The 23,395-nt window shown below is 40.2% G+C and overlaps 1 protein-coding gene across 6 annotated transcripts in view; it reads left to right on the top strand.

Moving 5' to 3' along the window:
* The window catches only part of LOC124774975 (thialysine N-epsilon-acetyltransferase-like), a 137,337-nt gene that overhangs the window by 20,465 nt on the left and 93,477 nt on the right, over positions 1 to 23,395 (top strand). For 3 of the 6 annotated variants that reach the window (XM_047249713.1, XM_047249715.1, XM_047249712.1), the window contains exon 2: positions 16,645 to 16,850. In XM_047249713.1, the coding sequence (XP_047105669.1) occupies positions 16,785 to 16,850 (66 nt within the window). In that variant the 5' untranslated portion in view covers positions 16,645 to 16,784. Of the gene's footprint in view, positions 1 to 16,458; positions 16,521 to 16,644; positions 16,851 to 18,208; positions 18,333 to 23,395 lie in introns of those variants that run through there. The other 3 variants (XM_047249714.1, XM_047249717.1, XM_047249716.1) reach the window with 3 other exon arrangements.

Below are 23,395 nucleotides of genomic sequence, written 5' to 3'. Positions count from 1 at the left end.
CAACCCGTGTTCCAGAAGACAGAGCAACTGGCTCAAAAAGCTTGCGTATTTCCATATCTTTTATATGTGTTTTCTCCTACCACTTCTTGGTGAGCAGAGCTTTTATCTATCCGATTATATTAAACTTTCAGTAACAACAAGTCTTTCCTTCTCATCCTGTACGAAAAGTCTCCCCTGACCTGTGGTTCTGGGTGACTTTCCCAAAATCTACCCCTTTTCCTAGACCTCTTCAGTCTTTTTCCTTCACCCCTCTTCCTTCCCTTTCAACCTTTCTGCCTGAAGGAGCCACTGGCTATGGAAGCTTGCCAATTACAACTGTCTTTTATGTGTGTGTTCTGCCGCCGCCTGGTGAGTAGATTTTTTTATCTCTCCAATTAAATAATACTTTCACTAAAGTAACTTGTTCATATGGTAATTATTCAGATTAGAGAATATTACTTTCTCAAAACTTTTTAGTGAACTTTGGGAATCCCTTTCACAGTGAGCTGCTCTCCCGTAAAATGGTATTGATAATTTTACTATTTGGTAACTGTGCAGCACTTTGTGCGTTGTATCTTTTTGTCCTCCAATTTTGCATTCTTTTTTATGAATAACTGAAATGTATTAACCTGGTGTTTTGTCAGTTTCTAATTTTCTGTAATATGTGCATCTATAAATAGTATCATGCACAAAGCTTCAGTTAGTGTTTGGTAATGTAACCATCAAAATGAGCTGATGATCAGTAATGTCAAAGTGCACAACCTATGTTTTCTTCAGTCAGCATTTGGTAATCACAATTTAAAGTATTGTTGCACAGCAGAATGATAATTAAGTGCAGGAATAAAATTATGTTTGGGGAAAGTGCCAAGTGGACCACACCTGTCATGTATGCAGTGGTGGCATAACCATTGTCAACAATCAGAAAAACTGGAATACAAACAAGCAGGGAGCTTGTTGTATGAGATTGTGTGATATAGACATTAGGAACACCTGATTCAGCACTTAGACAATAGTGCAAAGCAGATATAATGCTCTTCTATAATGGGGCTACATGCAGTAACTTCACCTACGGATGATGCAAGAATGCGTTTCAGAATGCAAACTTTGTGTAAAGCAACATTCTGAAGTTAAACATTAGGCTAGACAAGAGGGCTGACATGCTCAGCAAATGGAAACACATTCGGTTACTCATACAGGGGCATCACATCATTGACTGCTATAAAACCTTCACCTTCCTCCCACTCACTCTCAGAGACTGGCAACTCCATCTGCATAACTGATACTGATAGAGGGCCAGCTCTGCTAGTTGCAGGGCAACCTGATGAATACAAAAAAGTGTAACTGGCCACCACCAGCTTGGAGTCTACCGCTGTGAGTCTACAGCCATCAGGTTGTGGAAAAAACTTCAACCCTGCAAGCTGCGTTCCTGCTGGTCACACCTGTGGCTACCCAAAGATGAGAGCCAGGCCAGTCTTCTGTGAGTGAAGAGCCAATCTGCCCATGTGTGAGCTGTTCAGCTAGGGAGCAGGGTGCCTGTACCACCACTAATGAGCCGTACAAGTGCTGCCTTAGCGGCTGTGTGCCGGTACCGCCTCTGGGGCTGTCCTTTGTGTCGCCATTGGGTTTTCTGCCTGTACTCCATCTTGACAATCAACAGCAGGGGCATGCATATTTCTGGGTCTGAGCCTGAGGACAGCTTCCCTCAGTGAGAGCACTGAGGCTCTGGCAGATGTCTAAAGCCATACCAGGCTGTAGAGATGCACTGGCCACCATACTTTCCTACAACAGGGCCATGGCACTGGCCCCAGACAATACCACGGCAGCACCAGCAGATTCCTCGCTGCACACTGACATGCTACCCTTCACCTCTGTGCTGTGCAGGCTTAGCGTGGCCATTGCTAGGCCACAGTGGCAAGAAGACAGTGTTGTAAGACTCCTGGAAATAAATTACTGTTAATTGAGTGATGTCACTGAAGTGCCCTGGTGCACAACAGGGCCACACCTCTGGACCTCCACTCGACTATCCTACACTCACATAGGAGGGTGCATCTGGCAAGCTTCTACAAATTTGGCGCTGGAAGCTGTGACTTCTGACACTGTACTGATTTGATGTGAAGGGTGTTGATGTTGTCTGTTACCACTGTCAAGGAGCCGCACCTGCATTAGCATTCATTGACATCTGTCATTGTGCAGTGTGATGGGTAACCAGTTTTTGTTGGCATGTTTTCTATTTTCTTTTATTTTGGTGGCATGTTGCATTAGAAGGATCTGCATAGGATCTTGACATTGTGTAGACCACAAGAGCCTGCAGACCTCTCACAGTTTTGGGGGTAACTGTAGGGAAGAGTACTTATGTTTGACTAAGTGCCAGTATTGTAATTTATCATGGCATGAATCACCATGTACTAAGGCAGTTTTAGTAATGTGTGAAAATGGTAGGAGGTTTGGCCATGAAGAACAGCAGTGTAGTGCATCCCATTGGTCCATGACATATAGAAAACTTAATGTAGTTGTTTTTGCATATTGATATTGTGTTGGTGTACTAGGTTCCCATTTGTTCTGTAATATAATTCAAAATGGAGGTTACACAATGACCAGAAATATCTGCAGCAACTTTACGTATCATTGACATTTTAAAATATCAGGTTGCTGTGTTACTCCAGTGTAAAACAGAATTAAGCCAGACTGGCAAAGAGATACAGAGGGAACAAAAAGCGTTACGTGCCATGACTGGGTTGATACAATCACAGAGAGGGGATAGCAAGATGGTAGTGAACGTACCTGTCCAATCCATTGATCCTATGGCAGTTAGTCTCATTACACCTTTTTCTGAGATAGCAGCCAAGGTTGTATCAGCCTTTTTGGGTGATGTTAGGGAAGTAGCTCAGTTAGGGAATTGGTCTGATATGACATGTCTATCTGTGGCTAAGTTACAGGTAATGAGTGATGCTAAAACATATGTCATATACAATGAAACTATTAGTAAAACACAGACATTTGATCGGCTGGCTGAAGGGCTTACCCAGCACTATCGCCCAAAGCAAGATAGCACCAGATTTTTTGGGAGAAAGCTCATCAGATTATCAAAGAAACACAGTGTGTCAGTAGAGGCATTCTCTGACAGAATTCGTAAAGTGAACTTGCAGACTTAAGAATTGATGCACTGTGCAGAGGCAGATGGACTCCTCTTGTGGGATGCAGAGAATAGGGCGTTAGACATATTCATGAGTGGTATTGCAGCGGATATGTAATGATGGGTGGGGGTGGAAAATCCTAGTGATTTGTCCTCAGCTAGCAGGATTGCTGCACAACTAGAGGAGATAGATATTGTGAGTCAGAAGTGGGGTATCCCTGGTGTGTTCTCCTTTGACATCAAATGCTACAGATGTGGAAGAGGAGGGCATATGAAGAAGCAATGTTGCCAACCACTGTGCTTTGACTGTAGTGATTGCAAGATTTGCAAGTGTAATAAAAGGAAGTATACATTAAATGCAAACAGGAGTGCCTTAACCAATGAAGATCATTCTCAATAGAATGTTCCACTGCAAGGACGTTTGAAGAGATGGATTGTTGTTTGATTGGTGCAATAAATAATAAAGAACATAAATTCTTGTTAGACACAGGTGCTCATGTGTCAGTTGTTGGTCTAGACTTCTTAGGTAGACACAGGTGCTCATGTGTCAGTTGTTGGTCTAGACTTCTTAGGTAGGAAGAGACTTCAGTCTACACGGTGTAGTTTATGTGGAGTGGGTAACAATGAGATGGAATCATTGGGAACAACACTGCTCACTTTTAGCATTGGGGCTGAAAGCTTTAAGGAGTATATGGAAGTGTTCCCACACATTGATGAGGGTTATACTGCATAATTCTCAAGCTAGAATTTCTGAATACACGTCACACTATAATTAATCTTTCACAGCATACAATGGAACTTGGTGGAACTTTGTTTCTGCTAGGGAAGAAAGTTGCATTGAAACAATGTTGCAAGGTGCACCTATCGTGAGGATAGTACCAGGTAAACTGTATTCATGTATACTGAAGGTTAATTCATGGGATAATGTACTGGCAGATGCAGGAAAATTTATCAGATTTAGTGTAGATAAGACTTATCAAGGGAATCGTTTTGAGTGGTAGAACCACTGACCTTCAAGGTGAAGTTAAATAAGTCACACTGTATGGTGCACAAGAGGGTAATATGCATTACAGACATAGATGGAAAATTTGGGTTCTCATGAGTTTGTACAATTTTGGCATGAGTGTAGTTAATCTGCCAGAGGGCCTAATGTTTGCTAGTTTGAGTGTCTTAGAAGAAGATGATATTGATAGGTCAGGTAATGACCTCAGCCAGAGGCATACTGTTAGCAGTTCTGCATAATGTGACAAAGCTAAACACTTGCAAGGAAAAGACAGAGAAGACATGAAAGCTTTAATGCTTAGATTCACAGATACATTCAGTCTGGTGGGTCTGTTACCAGTGATGCCTGTAACACAGTACATGACACCAACAGAAAGCAAAGTTCTGGCATATACAAAACCATACAGGGTCCCAAAGCATTTACAACCTTTGATGGAGGAATTCTTTGACCAGCAGTTGACTGATGGAATCATAAGGGTAGTGGTAGACTTGAAGTATGAAAGTTGCCACCGTGCCCAAAAAGGTGGGATCAAGAAATACAGGCTCTGTTGCAGTTACCGCTTCTTGAATGCAAATGCTGTCACTGATACACACCCCATCTCAAACATTATGGAAACACTCGACAATCTGGGTCAATGTAGATACTTCTTGACCATGGATTTTGAAGAGTGGCTACAACCATCTAGAAGTAGTTCTAAAAGACTGGCTGAAGACAGCTTTTTCCACACCATGGTGACATTACCAGTACTGTAGGATGCCGTTTGGACTGAAAAATACACTAGAGACGCTTGGATGCAGTGTTTCAGGCACTGAAACCTAAAAAAATTCATGGTTTATCTCAGTGACGTAATTGTATTTCAAAGGATATGGCAGAGCCGTGAAACAATTGGAAGGAGTTATTAAATGCTACAGGCAGCACAACTGACAGTCTGTGATGATATGTGCCATTTCATTCAAACAGAAGTAAACTATCAGGGTCAGGTAATCAGTCATGAAGGAGTAAAAAGTGATCCGTGGCTGATATGAGTTGTTTATTATATTGTACTGCCACTGACTACAAAGCAATTACAGTATTTTTAGGCCTCTGTAATGATTGTAGGAAGTTCATGAGGGATTTTGCACAACTTGCTGAGTCCTTGAATTGTCTATTAAAAAAAGGAGTGAAATCTGGGTGGTCAATAAAGTGTTAATCCATGTTCAAAAAATTACAACTTGATTTGGTTTTGAGCCCTGTGTTGGTACTTCCTAACTTCGATCAAGAGTTCATCCTATGATATGATGCGAGCAGTATAACTGTTGGTTGTGTTTTGAGCCAAATCATGGATAATAGGGATCATCCAGTGGCTTATGCTTCAAGACAATTGAACATGGGGGAATGCAGCTGTTCAATAACAGCAAAAGAAATGCTAGCAGTTATTCATGGTGTTACCTACTTTCACTGTTATTTATAAGGACAAAATTCAAAGTAGTTACTGATGAAGGTTCCCTTAAGTAGCTGTTGGGACTGAAATACCTTTCCAGTAGATTAACTCAATGGCAATGGAGCCAAACAAGTTTAATTATGAAGTGGTGCATAAATCTGGGGAGATGGGTACTAACACAGATGTGCTAAGCAGGAAAACTGGAGCTCTGCAAGCCCTTGGCAAAAGCTTGTCAGAGTGGCAAAAGGCAATGGCCAGTAATATAGACTGTCAGGCTTCTAGGTCTCAGCCATAGTTTGTGACACACAATGTCTTGCTGTGCAGAAGTGTGAAGTGTGGACCACATTTTGTGGTTCCCACATCATTCAGAAATGAAGTATTGCAAAAGATACATGACCACCTGTTGTTGGTTCATGGGGGAACCTAAAATGACACATAGATATGTAGCCAGAAAGCTTTATTGCAGAACCACAAAGCAAGATGTAGAACAGTGCATGAAGGATTGTGTACAAATTTGCAAAGAGCAAATTTTAATCACCAGTGTATGTCGTTGCAAAGGTTGCCATAAACAACAAAACATTTTGCAATGCTTGGTTTGGATATTCTTGGACCATTTAATAAGACAGTAGTTGGAAATAAGTATATTCTTACAGTTATATAGACTACTTTTCCCAGTTCATAGGAATGATATCAATTCACTACCTACAAGTGAGCACAGTTTACAGACAGAATGGTTAATAATTGGGTACTGACATTTGGCATTTCTGATACTATAATTAAGAATTAGGATACAAATTTCATGTCAGACTTTCCGAGGAATTATGTTGCCTGCTTCATATCCAAAAACTTCACACAAGCCCTTTCCACCCACAAGCAAATGGATGTACTGAGAAGGGCGAGACATTATGTAAATAGTCAGCATGATTACTGGGACTTGTATCTTCAGTGTGTTGTCTCAGTGCAGAAAACCCAGGTAGTATATTATAGAAAGATGCCATCTCTTTTTGAGGCTCTGAAATCTAAATTATGTGCTATAATAAGGAGACAGTGAAAAAATTTGAAAAAAAAATTAGGAGAAATTTGGCAGAATGGCAAATGGGCATATACAAAGGCACTCAAACATCAGGATCAGATGGGGCAACATATGGGGAAAATGTGCAATATTGAGTGGGTCAGTGGGTTTTAGTAACAAACCCTTATACACCAAAAGAAATAAAAGGAAGTTTTAACTAAGTACCGGGTCCATACCAAGCAATAGAGATGACATCACTGCCAAACGTATCGATGCAGCTTTCAATGGAGATTTCGATTATTCATGTGAGCCATGTCAAACACTTCATTGGAGCATTAGAGGCTTTGCCACAGATTCCAATATCTCAGGTTATCTGGAATAAAGCATCTAAGAATCAAGGAAGTCAGTAGTTAAAAATGATCTGAATTCATGCAGCATATCATATGCAGTAAGACCGCCTGTTTTGTTTGCTTTTGTTTGTTATGTATATTTTTACTTGTTATTTCTGAACCACTGAGGTTCATATATATAATTTTTTTTTTTTTTTTTTTTTTTTTTTTTTTTTTTTTTTTTTGGGGGGGGGGCGGTGGGAGGGGGGTTGTTTCATGTTTGCAGTACATAGTTTAAGGGCTTCATATTATTGAAGCATTCAGTAGTATCCTTTTTATTTTTTTTATTTTTATTTTTTTTTACAATGCTTTTAGAAGGAGGGAAGTGTAGTGACAAAAAATTCCTTTCTATCAGGAGGTGGCACAGGAGGAAAATGGGTACAAGTGTGCACTAGAAAAGTACTAATAATATCAGAAATCAGGGAAACTTATGCTCTGATGTCCTTGGAAGAGTTACAGTTCTGCTAACAGGAGAGTATCACTGTCTGGCCAACCAGGATGGTTCGGACTTACACAAGGCATGTGAGATATAAGTGTTCCTTGCTGCAAAATCTTTACCACAAAGTGTCGGAGGGAAGTACTAATCCCTTATACAATTTTCAAAGAACGTGCATGCATTGGATCTATTCGGCATGTACTCCACAGGTTATAATTCTAAATTGTTACAGAAAAGGAAGGCCACGGGGTATGTCCAAGATGAAGCTGAAAGACATTGGAATCCTAATAAATGGTACAGTTTGTGACATAATGGGGACAACATTTCACCTACCAGCCACAATTATGGGTACAACAGTGACTGAGCTGACACACCCTTTGCTGTTTTGGCCAGAGAAGTCATTAGAGTCACTGGCAGTCCAAAATCAAACATTTATAAATGGTGCCTTAAACCCAAATGCCTTTCACTCCTTGGATGAACTAATAGCATCACAGAAGAGGTGGATTTCCACAGCATAAATGTTGCAACACAACCAACAATACAACTAGAAGCAGTGTGACCAGATTATGAACATAAGCATTTCAGCTACCAGCACTGTAATGATTCTGGTCACCATTTGTATAATTTATGTTTATTACAAACAAAGAACTTCACAATGCCCAGAATTACATGTGTATCAGCTACTTGTTGCCTAGTTTTGCAATATGACAGAAAATACTCTGGAGTAATCAAAAAATCATAGATCTAAGCACTTAGTGTAATAGGTTGATGGGGATGTAACTTAAGAAATTAGCTTCATTTTAAGAACAAATATATGCCAAAGAAATGTGAAGTAGTAGAACATGAATACTATTTAGTAAACTGCAGAATAAAATTTTGTTGGAACCACCTGGGATGACACTAAGTGTAACATATCCATTGAGTATGCAACAATGGCATAACCAGTGTCAACACTCAGAAAAACTGGAGTACAAACAAGCACGGAGCTCATTGATTCAGGCTGTGTGAGAGAGAATGTCCGGAACACCTGATTCAGCTCTAAGACAACAGTGCAGAGCAGACAAAAGTCTTTTGTAATGGGGCTATATGTAGTGACTTCACCTAGGCACGACACAAAAATGTCTTTTAGGCAGCAAACTTTGCATAAAGGAATGCTCTGAATCTTTGAAGTTAAACTTTAGGGTAGCCAAGAGCACTGACTGGCTCAGAAAGTGAGTTCACATTCAGTGAGCTGTAAGGGGGCATCACTTTGTTGACGACTATAAAACCTTCACCTTCCTTTCACTCACTCTCAAGAGTGTGGCCACACCATCTGCATAATTGATATTGATGGGAGGCCAGCAGAAATAGTTGCAGGCTGACCTGTTGAATATGACATAGTGTCACCAGCTACCACCAGCTTGGAGTCTACTGCTATGAGTCTACAGCCAATCAGTTGTGGAAGGAACTTCAACCTTGCAAGCTGAATACCTGCCAGTCACACCTGTGCTACCCAAAGATGAGGGTCAAACCAGTCTATTGTGAATGAAGAACTGATCAGCCCATCTAGAAGCTGTTCACCTTTGGAGCAGGGCCTCTGTGCTGCCATTTCTCATCAATAAAAGTATTGCCTTATTAGCTGTATGCTGGACTGTCTCGTGGACTGTCCTTTGTGTCACTCTTGAGTGTTCCACCTGCTTGCAATCTCAACAACTGACAACATAGGCATGCAGATTTTTTGGGGCCAAGCCTGATTGCAGCTTCATTCAGTGAGAGCACTGAGACTCCAACAGACATCCACCACCATGCCAGGCTGCAGCGATGCACCGGCTGCCTTACCCTTCTACGATGGGGCCATGGCACTGAACCCAGCCAAAATGATGGTCACACAAGCAGATTCCTCACCACAAGCTGACGCATTACCCTGCACCTCTGTGCGACACAGACTCAGCATGTTCACTGCTAGGCCGCACTGGGAAGAAGACAGAGTGATTGTGAAACTCTTGGAAATAAAATGACTCTTAATTGAATGGTGTCTTATTAGTTCCTAGTGCACCATAGGATCACACTTGTGCACTTCTGCTTGACAATCCTTCGCATACATAGGAGGCCGCATCTGGTGAGCTCCTACAGTACCATGTCGGTTACTCTGAACAAATGTTCATCAAGTCCACTAATAGTAGAAGGATGATTCAAGAAGTAATTCCATGAAATATCGTAGGTACAGGTCAACATTACACAAACTCAAAAGGAGATCCAAAACATCAGAGTTCTGTGAAGATCAAATCTCAGTTCAGTCATTATCTCTCAAAGGTTAAAGTTAAGCTCCTTAAAAGGAATACTAGGATGGCCCAATGGAGAAAAATCGTAGCTCAATACAGAGAAGCTCGGCTTTAGCAATGAGTTAACCCAGAACCCTCAGTCCCAAAAGTCAAATAATACGGGGCAACTGAAATTAGCACTAGTCAAGATAGCTAAAAAAAAATGACCCTGCTAACGAAACCAAAAACATCCATGTTGAACCCATGAATATGATGTGGTTTTGAGCTTGCTTGTCAAAAAAGGAACTCCTAGAAGGACAAAGATAATAGGAAAAAAATTTGGGGAAGCAAGAAAACACACTGCAAAAACAATCTATGACTTAAAACATGATTTCAACAAGAACCACTTAGTACAAATTAATGAAGACTGCAAGAACAACAACATCCAAGGTGTCTATTAATACTTTTAAACAAATTCTCAAAAGTATGTTCCCCCAAGTCTAATTCTCAGCAGGCCCATTGGTAAAGCTGCTTACAATAATAAGATAGATATGAAATCTACTCACCAAGTGGCAACAGAACATAAACATAAAAGACAGTTGTAATTGGCAAGCTTTCGAAGCCAATGGCTCCTTCTTCAGGCAGAAGGGTTGATGGGGGAGGAAGAGGGGTGAAGGAAAAGGACTGGAGAGGTATAGAAAAAGTGGTAGATTTCAGTAAAATCACCCAGAACTGCAGGTCAGGGGAGACTTATCATATGAAATAAGAAGGAAAGACTGATTGTTGGGGTCTGCATTGGACAAGATTAGAAAACCTGAGAGCTTAATGGTGAAAGACAGGATAATATGCAGACAGAGGTTACTGCTTAAACATCATGCATGAGTTAATAAGACTGAAAAGCTAAGAGCATTATATGTAACAAAGGTGGGAGGGGGGGGAGCAGTGAAAAATAGACTGGTAAGACAATGAAAGATATAGAAAACTAAAATTGAGTGAGGCAAAGAGTAGTTACAGTGAAGAAATGCTGAGACGGGAGAAATTAATGTAAATTAAGGCCAGGGGGTGGCAAGAACCAAGGACAAAGTAGTGCTAGTTCCCACTTGGGGAGTTCTGAGAAACTGGTGTCTGGGAGAAGAATCCAGATGGCGCATGTGGTGAAACGGGCACTGACGTCATGATTGTCATGTTGTAGAGCATGCTCTGCAACAGGATATTGTGAGTTGCCAGTAAACCTTGGCCTATGCGCATTCATCCTAACTGATAATTTGGTGGTAGTCACACTGATGTAGAAAACCGAACAGTGTTTATATAACAGCTGATATATGACATGTGTTGTTTCACAGGTGGCTCTCCCTTTGATAGTATGTGTTTTGGCAGTTACAGGGCTGTCAAAGGGTGGTGGTAAGAGGGTGCATAGGGCAAGTCTTGCAGCAGGAACAGTCACAGGGATAGGAACCATAGTGTAGGGAGATGGGTGCAGAAGGAGCATAGGGTCTGACAGGAATATTGCAGAAATTAGAATGGCGATGGAAAGCTATTGTAGGTGTGGTGGGCAAAATTTTGACAGAATGGATCTCACTTCAGGGCATGATTTTAGAATTTCATGGCCTTGTCGAAACTGATTAACACCTTCCAGACCAGGATAATACTGAGTCATCAACAGTGTACTTTGAAGTTGTTTTCTGGAGGGATCAGGAGTACCAGGATTGGACGTGATGGCCTGGGAAATCTGCTTTTCGACTAGGCCGGTGGGGTAGTTATATGCAGTGAAGCCTGAGGTGAGAATGGTGGTGTATTGCTGTAAAGAGTCTGCATCTGAATAAATACGTTTACCTCGGATGCCAAGGCTGTGTGGGAGAGAATGTTTGACATCGAAAGGATGACAACTGTCAAAATGTAAGTACTGTTGATTGCTGGTATGTTTAATGTGGACGGAAGTGTGTATCTGGCCTTTGGTGAGGACAAGATCAACATTAAGGAAAGTGGCATGGATTCAGAATAGGACCATGTGAAATTTGAATGGGAGAAGGTATTCAGAGATTCCAGGAATTTTAGCAAGTTAGCCTCACTATGAGTTTATATGGTAAACATGTCATCAATGTCTCTAAACCAAACCAGGGTCTGAAGACTTATGGATCTCAGGAAAGCCCCCTTCAAGCAACACATAAAAAGACTGGCACAGGAAGGAGCCATCCTGGTTCGCATGGCTGTACCCCTGATCTGTTTGTATGTCTGCCTCTCAAAGGCAAAGTAGTTGTTGGTAAGTATAAAGTTGATTAAGCTAAGTAGGAAGGATGTCACAGGTTTGGAATCAGGTGAGTACTGACTAAGTTTCAGCAGCAGACAGACCATGTCCATGGGGGATGTTGGTGTAGAGGGAGGTGGCATCAATGGTGACAAGCAAAGTTTGTGGTGGAAGTGGGACGGGTGTGGATTTCAGACAATCTAGGAAATGGTTAGTATCTTTTATGTAGGAGGGGAGTCTTTGTGCTATGGGTTGCAGGTGTTGATCAACTAAGGTAGATATACGTTCACTGGGTGCTTTGAAGCCAGCAACAATAGGACGGCCAGAGTGATTGGTTTCATGGAAGAAGGTAAAGGGTGGGGGTGTGTGGTTTGGGTGGGGTGAGAAATTCTATGGGTTGAGGTGTTAGTGCCGGCCGAAGTGGCCACGCAGTTCTGGCGCTGCAGTCTGGAACCGCGAGACCGCTACGGTCGCAGGTTCGAATCCTGCCTTGGGCGTGGATGTGTGTGATGTCCTTAGGTTAGTTAGGTTTAACTAGTTCTAAGTTCTAGGGGACTAATGACCTCAGCAGTTGAGTCCCATAGTGCTCAGAGCCATTTGAACCATTTTGAGGTGTTAGTCCTTGTGAGGGGCCTGAGGTTTTAAGGGGGGACTGCAGGTCAGTTTGAATCACAGGGATGGGATCTTGATGGCAGACACTGTATGTAGAGGTGTCAGACAGCTGGCATAGACCTTCACTAATGTATTCCTTTTGGTCAAGTACTGCAGTGATAGATCCTTTGTCTGCTGGGAGAATAATGATGGAATCATCAGCTTTTAGGGAACATAGAGCCTGGAGTTCTGCAGAGCACACGTTAGGGGGTTGTAGTGACCTGAAGAAGGGCTGTGAAGCACTGCTGGATGTGAGAAATTCTTGAAAGGCTTGTAAGGGATGATTTGAGGCAGTGGTGGTAGATAAAGTTGGGATCATGGTCTGAACTGTTAAAGGCAGGGTTCAGTGTCAGGTTTGCTGTTCCAAGGATATTATGTGTGAAAGAAAGTAGGCCCTTCACCAAAGCAGCATGATCAAATGTAGGTTTAGGGCTGAAAGTGAGACCCTTAGATAATACAATAATTCAGGAGGGGAGAGTGCTTTAGATGAGAGGTTTAGGACACTGTACTGTTGTGACTGGTTCTTGGAATTATGGGTTATTCTTGGTCTGGGAGGCAATGGTGAAGCCTGTGGGATATTAAGGAGGTTGGTTAACCTTGGTTTGTAGGAGAGAAGTGGTGGTTGATGGTGAGGATGTTTAGGGAACTGCAGAGGGACAGGAAGGGGAATGTCACTGTTCAGGTAGTTTAGGAGAAGGTGGAATAGCTTTTTGTGGTGAAATCTGGCATGTTGTTGCAGTTTGAAGTTGGCAAGAGGAGCAGATAACTGCAGGATTTTATTGAAGGAGAGAAGTCTGGTAGAGTGGAAATTGGCTGATGAGGTGTACAGGTCACAAATTAGCCGTCAGGTAAGAGCAAGAGATTGCTGTATTTGAAGCTGTGAAAGAGCCTGGTCTAGATTAGGATTACATCCAGAAACAGGGACTTTCTATGTTAGGCCTTTTGGAGTAGCTCGAAGGGACAAGCAGGTTTCAAGAAACAGAATATGGGGCCTTAATTTTAAATAACTTTGTCAGTAATTGACCGTTTTTGTTGTTACAATAGTAAGAGTAACTGTCACATGCTGGCGAATTATTTTGAATTCGAAAATAACAGACCTATCCACTTTTAGACAGCTAATATATTCACTAAAAAACAAGTCACCAGGGAAAGACACAGTTATTTTTGAAATGTGGTTGAACGTAGGAAGCAGTATGATTAATAACCTAATTGAGATAAACCACAACATCTGGGAAACTGAGTCAATTCTGTATGGCCGGTCCTTCACAATGATACACCCACTAAATTAGTAAAGTGTGTAATATGTGACAGCTCTGTTAATTATATAGCAGATTCTTTCACAAGTGTTTCACTGCAGGGCAGAAAAACAGTTGGACTCGTGACTAAATGAATATCAAAGAGAGGTCATGAAAAGTTGTTCATGTACCCAACAGAACATGCATCTTGAATGTGTTGTCTTTCAGCAGAAACATAAATGTCAGAAATTTGTAGTGACCCTAATAGTTTTCAAAATGGTTTACAAGTTCATTGATTGAACACCCCTTCTCAAAATCCTGAAACAGTTGAGCTTAAAGAACAAAATGAGGGCTATTATCCAACAAACTCTTACTGACCACATTTCCAAAGTGAAATTCGTGGGAGAGATTACAGATAATTTTGAAATCAGGACAGAAGTCAGGCAAGGATATGGACTCTCACTTCTGCTGTTTAGTGTGTACTTGAGAAAGTAGTCTCCAAGTGATGGAAAGGAATGAATAACAAAGGTGTTGAAAACATATTATGAAAAGGAAAGTTGCTACTCACCATATAATGGAGATGCTGAGTCTCACACACACACACACACACACACACACACACACACACACACACACACACACACAAAAACCACTGCTAGCAGCAGCACTCTGCTACATGGTGAGTATATAATATTGTTACATTCCATCCTGGATTTTCTATTGTTTAAAAGTGTTGAAAACTGGGCCAAGCCTGGCTGTAGAAATCTAAATTTCACAGTTGGTTGCCAAACCTTTGCAGATGGTGTCACATTTTCTTTTTTCTGGGTTGCTGGACACACCTGCAGTGCAAATCAATGAATTGAAGACTCAAGCAGCAAAAGTGGAGCTAGAGATCTGGTTTCAGAAACTGGGTTTATAACATGCATAAAAATTAGTACCCAAACTACTAGGGTAGAAGGAAGAAAACCAAGAGTAGATGGAGAAATTTAAATATCTAGGAGAGTGGATAGGTTCAAACACCTCCAGAAAGAAGTCTATGCATTGTGGATCAGAAAAATGGAAGTGATATATCAACTAACCAAATGTCTATAAGAAAAAATTAATATCCATTAAGGCCAAGATATGGCATTACTACACTGTTATATAACTGGATGATGTATCCTGTAAATTTCTTTGTTGTTGTTGTTGTTGTGGTCTTCAGTCCTGAGACTGGTTTGATGCAGCTCTCCATGCTAATCTATCCTGTGCAAGCTCCTTCATCTCCCAGTACCTACTGCAACCTACATCCTTCTGAATCTGCTTAGTGTATTCATCTCTTGGCCTCCCTCTACGATTTTTACCCTCCACACTGCCCTCCAATGCTAAATTTGTGATTCCTTGATGCCTCAGTACATGTCCTACCAACTGATCCCTTCTTCTAGTCAAGTTGTGCCACAAACTTCTCTTCTCCCCAATCCTATTCAATACCTCCTCATTAGCTACGTGGTCTACCCACCTAATCTTCAACATTCTTCTGTAGCACCACATTTCGAAAGCTTCTATTCTCTTCTTGTCCAAACTATTTATTGTCCATGTTTCACTTCCATACATGGCTACACTCCATACAAATACTTTCAGAAACGACTTTCTGACACTTAAATCTATACTCGATCTTAACAAATCTCTCTTCTTCAGAAACACTTTCCTTTCCATTGCCAGTCTACATTTTATATCCTCTCTACTTCGACCATCATCAGTTATTTTGCTCCCCAAATAGCAAAATCCCTTTACTACTTTAAGTGTCTCATTTCCTAATCTAATTCCCTCAGCATCACCCGACTTAATTCGATTACATTCCATTATCCTCGTTTTGCTTTTGTTGATGTCCATCTTATATCCTCCTTTCAAGACACTGTCCATTCCATTCAACTGCTTTTCCAAGTCCTTTGCTGTCTCTGACAGAATTACAATGTCATTGGCGAACCTCAAAGTTTTTATTTCTTCTCCATGGATTTTAATACCTACTCCGAATTTTTCTTTTGTTTCCTTTGTTATAGATAGAAAAGATCTGAATGAGGAATTACAAACAATATAATGGCAGCTTTTGAGAAAAACTTTAGGTCCATCCAAAGAAAACAGTGAATTCAGACGACAACAAAACTATTACTATACACACATGTAAACAACAAAACTATTACTCTACACACATGTAAACTGACAGATACCATTTCTAGGGGAGGTTTATTTTCTATGATAACACTGATCATGTGTATCCTACTGGGTAGAACAATTGTATGTTCCACAATTTCCTGAACAATACAACCCAAGAGGTGTGGTTCACCAGTGCATAAATATACCTGCAAGAAGTGGGGATAACACAGGATATCCTGAAATGTATTTCATTCAAGAAGAAACTCCAAGAGAACCTTAGTTTCCAAGAAAACACATAACTAAAAACTGGCAAAACATGGACTGAAGTGTGGAAGGAACAGCTTAGGAATGTCAAGTGGAAGTACGAGGCTCAAGTTAAAGTCCAGGCACAAGGAAAAGAAAAAGGATAGATGGTTGAAATGACAAAAAAAAAAAAAAAAAAAAAACATGAAGCTTTCTTACTCAATTGCAGTGGTATAAGCTTGCAACACAGCATCATAATATGAAATCACTACTTAATTTCATCACACAAAATTGCATCCATCATAAAAGTTTGGATTTACTTGGGCTATTCCTTTTGTACAGAACATTAGTGCAGAAACTCTGAAGCATAAGGGATAAAAGACTTCTCTGAAAGCTGGTGATGTGTAAGTAAATAACCATCCACTCACACTGGTGAAATGAAAACAGTTTTTGGTAACTGAGATCTTATACCATAACATTTAAGTGTGTGTTTCATAGTTGTTTTTCATGAACTTTGTGTCTTTGCAGCCATCATCAAAGGCAGCGAGCTGAGTTGTTCACATCTACAATAAACAGTGTTGAAGTTGCCACTCCCAGTCTTGTTCTTCATTTCATTATTACATTTATACTTTTATCACCAAGACCTCTCTGTATAAATAAAGATCACAATGGAAAATGTGATAATAAGGGAGGCAAGGAGAGAAGACTGCAAGGAACTGAGAAGATTGATACAGGTGTGTTAGTTAGTTAGTTAGTCACATGTTACTTAGATCATTTGAATGATTCCTTTATCAAAATTATGTGGAACAAGTCAATTTACAGGATGTGTGTAGCTGATAAGTGTTTCTAGTAGTGAAAACATTACATTATAGTCCTAGTCATGCAACTACACTGAAAGTCAAGGTTGTCTTACAGCCTACCACATTTAAACAGAAATTTGTCCATTCAATTGAAGGTGTTGTACAGGAGAAATGATTTAAAAATTTTAGGTTAGATTTAGAATTTGCTTTGCTACATGTCAGATATTTTATGATGCTGGACAAACCATCCAAACTTTTTGTTGCTGCATATTGAACTCCTTTCTGAGGCCCTGACAGCTTTAATAATGGGTAATATAGGTCATTGTTCCCTCTAGTGTTGTAGATAGAGCCATCACTGTTTTTCTCAAATTGTTATGGATTATTTATGGAAAATTTAATTAACAAATATGATCAACAAAATCTTTCCAAGCTTGTGATGTAAACTGAGAACCATTATCATATTAGGGATACCCATATGATGAAAATATCTGTTTTTGAACTTAGAGATTATTTGCTTACTGGTAGTTTTCTTGAGAGGAAACAACTTTATGAACTTCGAAAATACATCAATCACCACAAAAACATATTAAAATCCATTCTTAGACTTAGGTAAAGGCCCATAAACATCCACAAATACAAGATCTAGGTTACTATTAGGCAGTATGTTTTGCATTTGTCCTCTACTTGTTTGATTACTTACCTTCACTCTTTTACAGCTGGCAGTCTTCTTCTTGACTCTTCTTCCTATGTTATAAAAATAGATGTTTTTCTGAATCTTTTGTGTGCATTTGGTTGATCCACAATAACCAAAACTTTCATGTGTTTAAGTAATTAAAGCATCAATACATTGTTCCAGCCAACTTAGTTTCCAGTCCTCTGAGTCAGTCGTATGTTTCCTGAATAAAATACCTTTGTGTACCTTATAATACTGTTTTCTCTTTTTTCCTCCTTTCTTACCCAACGTGCTCCTCTTTCACACCTTTCAACCTGTTAAACTCTTTTTCTCCTTCTCCAAAGTTGTTAGATAATTAACTTCCTAAAGGTAGCCTAGACAAAGCATCAGCAACTACATTGTCTGTGCCCTTAATGTATATGATTTCATAATTAAACTGTCGTAAAAACAAGGCCCAACAAGTAATTATGTTATGTTACAGCTTACACACCTCAAGATAACATAGTGCTTTGTGATTGGTATAGAAGATGACTTTGTGACCTAGTAAATAATTTTTAAATTTGTTGAATGCCCAATCTATAGTCTAATGTACTTTCTTAGTAACAGTGTATGTCTTTTCATGTTTCTGCAATTCTCTACACGCAAATGCAAGAGATCTATGTTCAATAACACCATCAACTTCAACCTTCTGAAATAAATGAGCACCCAATCCAACATCACTACTGTCTGTCATAATACAAAAGGTAAGAGACAAATCTGTCGAGTCCAAAACACTTCTCACTCCACCATTTCTCTTACTTAGCACAACTAAAGGATTATTGTAACCACTCCTACTTCTCACTATTACACCCCATGTTTCTATTTTCTGAATTTCTTTCTCTACCTCATTCCTTTTTGAAAATGGCTTGATAAAGAAAGGTTGATGATCTCTAAGGTAAAGCATGCACTGATAGCCTTTCACTCTCCCAGGTTTTTCACTAAACACATTTTTAAACTCCAATAACATATTTCTAAGTTGTTTCCTTTGTATGTCATTAAGAGTCATAACTTCCCTTACTTTAGAATCCTGATCTTCAGTCTCATCAAAATCTATATCATCCTCATACACCTGGTACTCACCTTGGTTCACAATGTTTTGCAAATACACACATCAAAAAAAGTTTTGCATCACCTCGGTTCCGAGAGTTCTTGAACCTGTACAGAAAATCGGAATAGAGATCAACGTAAACATCATTTCTGCCCTTTTCAATGCTCATGAAAACCACACATTGTGTGTTGTACCATCATACAGTGAGGCCTTCAGAGTTGGTGGTCTAGGTTGCTGTACACACCAGTACCTCTAATACCCAGTAGCACATCCTCTTGCATTGATGCATGCCAATATTCGTCGTGGTATACTTTCCGCAAGTTCATCAAGGCACCGTTAGTCCACATTGTCCCACTCCTTAACAGTGATTTGGTGGGGATCCCTCAGAGTGGTTGGAGGGTCAGGTTGTCTATCAACAGCCCTTTTCAATCCATCCCAGGCATGTACGATATGGTTCATGTCTGGAGAACATGCTGGCCACTCTAGTTGAGCGATGTCGTTATCCTGAAGGAAGTCATTCACAAGATGTGCATGATGGGGGTGAGAATTATCATCCATGAAGATGAATGCCTTGTCAATATGCTGCCAATATGGTTGCACTATCGGTCGGAGGATGAGTTCACTTATTGTACAGCTGTTACGGTGCCTTCCTTGACCACCAGCAGCATACGTCAGCCCCACATAATGCCACCCCAAAACAGCAGGGAACCTCCACCTTGTTGCACTCACTGGAGAGTGTGTTTAAGGCAGGGGCGGGCAAACGTTGCACGCGGCTCATGAGCGCACAGCGCTGCACGTGTGCTGCTCGCGTGCAATCGTCGACTGGGGCACAGGCGACAGCCGGCAGGTTGCGGCAGTGTAGTGCCAGGCTAAGCTGCGGATGTTGATGCGTAGCGACCACTACGTAGTGAACATTGTATTTCAAGAACCGGAAAATGCAGAGTGAAACAAGGAAACGGAGAAGTGTAGATTTGCTATCTTTTAAAAAGTAATGGGAGAATCGTTTTTTCTTTGTGCAAAAACGTGAAAATTCGAAATGTTTAATATGTGGCAGTATTCTCGCTGGTCAGCAAAAGTATAGTATTGAAGGCCATTATAACAAATTTCACAAGGACGAGTACAATTTATTGTCGGATTCTGAGCGGATGGGGAAATTGAGCTTAAGAAGAGCGATCTGATGATTCTAGATGAATCTGTCGTAGTTGCTGTGGTCACGAGAGATCTGCGACTTCCTTTCATCATATCTCTCATCTAACTGATTTAACATTTTATGGAGCACTGTTTTCAATTTTTCAGGGCGACAACAATAATAGCCCAGCGGTACGTGGAAGTTATAAGATTGCGCTTAATATACCGAGAGCTGGAAAACCATTTCCTGAGTTAGTAAGTGTCAGTTAAGAGCAAACATCAGTGATGAAAATTTAAGTAACTGTTTGTGTTTGTCTGTATGTAGAAATTTTGTTCCACTCCACCTGTGATAATTAAATAAAACGTATCATAGGTAATAGGTACTCTTTCAAACCACGATATCTTTCAAGCACTCCTACTAATCTTATTCCTTCATTCAATAAAGCAAGCTACGAAACAAAACGCGTTGCATAGGAAGGAGCGGACAGAAGGTATGGTGGGGAGGGGAGATAAGCGGGTGGCCAGCTTGCCCCTGTGTGCACGCAGAACACCTGTTAACTGCATGCGTGCAAGTGCACCGCACACGTGCAGGATTCCTGCCCGCCCCTGGTCTAAGACGTTCATTCTGATCGAGTTGCCTCCAAACACATCTTCGATGATTGTCTGTTTGAAGGCATATGTGACACTTATCAGTGAAAAGAACATGATGCCAATTCTGAGCAGTCCACTTGGCATGTTGTTGTGCCCATCTGTATCATGCTGCATGGTGTTGTGGTTGCAAAGATGGACCTTGCCATGGACGTCGGGAGTGAAGCTGCACATCATGCAGCCTATTGCGCACAGTTTGAGTTGTAACACGACATCCTGTGGCTGCACGAAAAGCATTATTCAACGTGGTGGTGTTGCTGTCAGGATTCCTCTGAGCCATAATCTGTAACGGTCGTCCACTGTAGTAGTAGCCTTTGGGTGGACTGAGCGAGGCATGTCATGACAGTTCCTGTCTCTCTGTATCTCCTCCATGTCCAAACAACATTGCTTTGGTTCACTCCGAGACACCTGGACACTTCCCTTGTTGAGAGCCCTTCCTGGCACAGAGTAACAATGCGGACATGATCAAAGTGTGGTATTGACTGTCTAGGCATGGTTGAACTACAGGCAACCTGAGCTCTGTACCTCCTTCCTGGTGGAATGACTGGAACTCATCAGCTGTCGACCCTCTCTGTCTAATAGGCACTGCTTGTCCACTGTTGTTTACGTCTTTGGGTGGGTTTAGTGACGTCTCTGAAAAGTCAGAGGAACTGTGCCTGTGATACGACATCCACAGTCAACATCTATCTTCAAGAATTCTGGGAACTGGGGTGATGCAAAACTTTTTTTGATGTGTGTAGTTACAACTTCTCCCACAGTTTAAGATACAGAAATTAGTTTTCACTTAAAGTATTACTTTTAGGTTTCAAAATAAATAATTCTTTAGCATTCCATCCAAAACAAGCCTCAACTTTCACTATCCAATCCGTACTGAGAATTATATTTTCTTCCAGACTAGAGATCACTAAGTATCCATATTCAAAGGTCTTGCCTTTCATGCTAAACATTAAAAGTACATAAGATTTTACCAATTTGCTTTGCTTACCTATAGCTCCTCTTATTTTTACACCTACAACGGACATTTCCCCAAAATTCTTACTATACTGGATTTTGTCTCTAAATTGTTCAGATATACCACAAATCAGGCTACTTGTATCGGTCAAACAGTTCCCTTCCCACTAATCAATCTTAATCTTAATGTAAGGACATCCAAAATCTGGATTATCATCTCAGTTATTAGACACTTCATGTGAAAGATCACTTTCAGTTTCATCATGTGCTACTACATCCACACTGTTTTTGCAGGGCTTTATCAACTTCACCAATATCATAGCATTACTTTGGTTACACGTGTTGTCAGGTAAAGATCAAACACACTGAAAGGGTTCCATAGAACAATTAACATTACTTATTACAGAAGGAGCACAAAATACCTTACTGTCAAAATTACACATTTTACGTAGATCTTCTTTCACTCCATTCCACCAATTTGGATACAAATTTTGACTAACTGCAGCTAGCTCATTCCAGAATGCAAATTTATCTCTGCTGTCATCAATCTGGTCTTGAACAAATTTCCAACAATTTTCACCTTTATTCTCTAGGCGTACAGCTAACTCAATTTTGCTGTTTAGATCATTACTCTGCATGACATTAATGAAAAACTGCTTTGACTAGACTGGTATTCCATGACTCTCACTTACATCATCACAAACATCACTTATCTTACCTGTATTCACAATTAACTCTGAAACTTCATTATTCTTTAACTCCACAAAAACCTGATGCTCATCATCATCATCATCATCACCATATTCCTCCAAAATTACTTCATCAACAACATCATTAACATCACAATTCTCATCACTATCGAAGTTACACATCTCACTTACATTCATTTGCAATAAGATATCGGTCTCAGACTTATCAACCTGAGTCAATTCACAGCTCTCATTCACTCTTACATAAAAAAATAGCATCTAATTCAGATCCAATACAGTCATCACTTGTTTTACATATATCAGTAACACTGACCAAGATAAGAAATCATTAGTACACACTACATCAAAATTCTCATTACTCTGACATTTTGGTTTGTGATTAATACCTACATCATTATAATTAAATGTAGTATTCCAAAACTTTTGATCAAAGCATAAATGAGAAATCTGATGTTCCTTCCATTCAACTTCAAATACCTGTGCCACATTATTAATACTATTATTGTCATCCAAATGTACTTGTAAATTGGGGGTGCTGTACTTGTTGTGTCTCCTTGCTCCGAAACTGTGGACCTTCATTGAGGCGGACCACCATTTCCTAAATATTTGCCTCTATGATTGTTTCTCCTATTATATTGCCCATAGTTATCTCCATTGTACCTATTCTACTGATGTTCAAAGTTTCTGTCTGTATTACCATGTTGACTTTGATTAACTTTATCACTATCTCTGTTTCTTTAGTTGTTACCATCGTGATCTCTATCATTTCAGTTATTATGATACATGTTTCTTTCTACTGCCTTATCCAGCCTGTCTACATATCATAAAAATTGTTCTAGACAATTGTCAGGTCCATGTACTAAATCCTGCTGCAACCTTTCTAGTAATCTCTTTTTTAGTGCATCAATTAATGTCATTTCGTCAAATGGCCTGTCAAGGTGTGCTAATTTCTTAAGTTGATTCTTATAGAACTCTTTCAGTGCACCGTCCCTATTCCTATAATTTGAACCATTCAGAAATTCACTTTTAATTCTCCCTTGTTCAGCTTCTGACCAAAATTTATTTGAAAAAACTTTTTTTGAAACTTTGGTATGTTTCCCATTGACTTAAATTTTTATTTACCCATGAAAGACATCTTTTAACAAATTTAATCTTTTGGTTGTCACTCATACCTGACACAAAACTACGTCCACAGTGGTGCAGAAAATCCACTGGATGTAAATTGTCTGATGGAAAACTTTTGATTGGAGTGTTGGACAACACAATACCATTGTTTGAATAC

Source organism: Schistocerca piceifrons, chromosome 2 (genome assembly GCF_021461385.2).
Source record: "Schistocerca piceifrons isolate TAMUIC-IGC-003096 chromosome 2, iqSchPice1.1, whole genome shotgun sequence".
NCBI lineage: Eukaryota > Metazoa > Arthropoda > Insecta > Orthoptera > Acrididae > Schistocerca > Schistocerca piceifrons.
The sequence above is the reverse complement of the archived record's forward strand: the minus strand, read 5'-3'. Positions and strand labels throughout refer to the sequence as shown.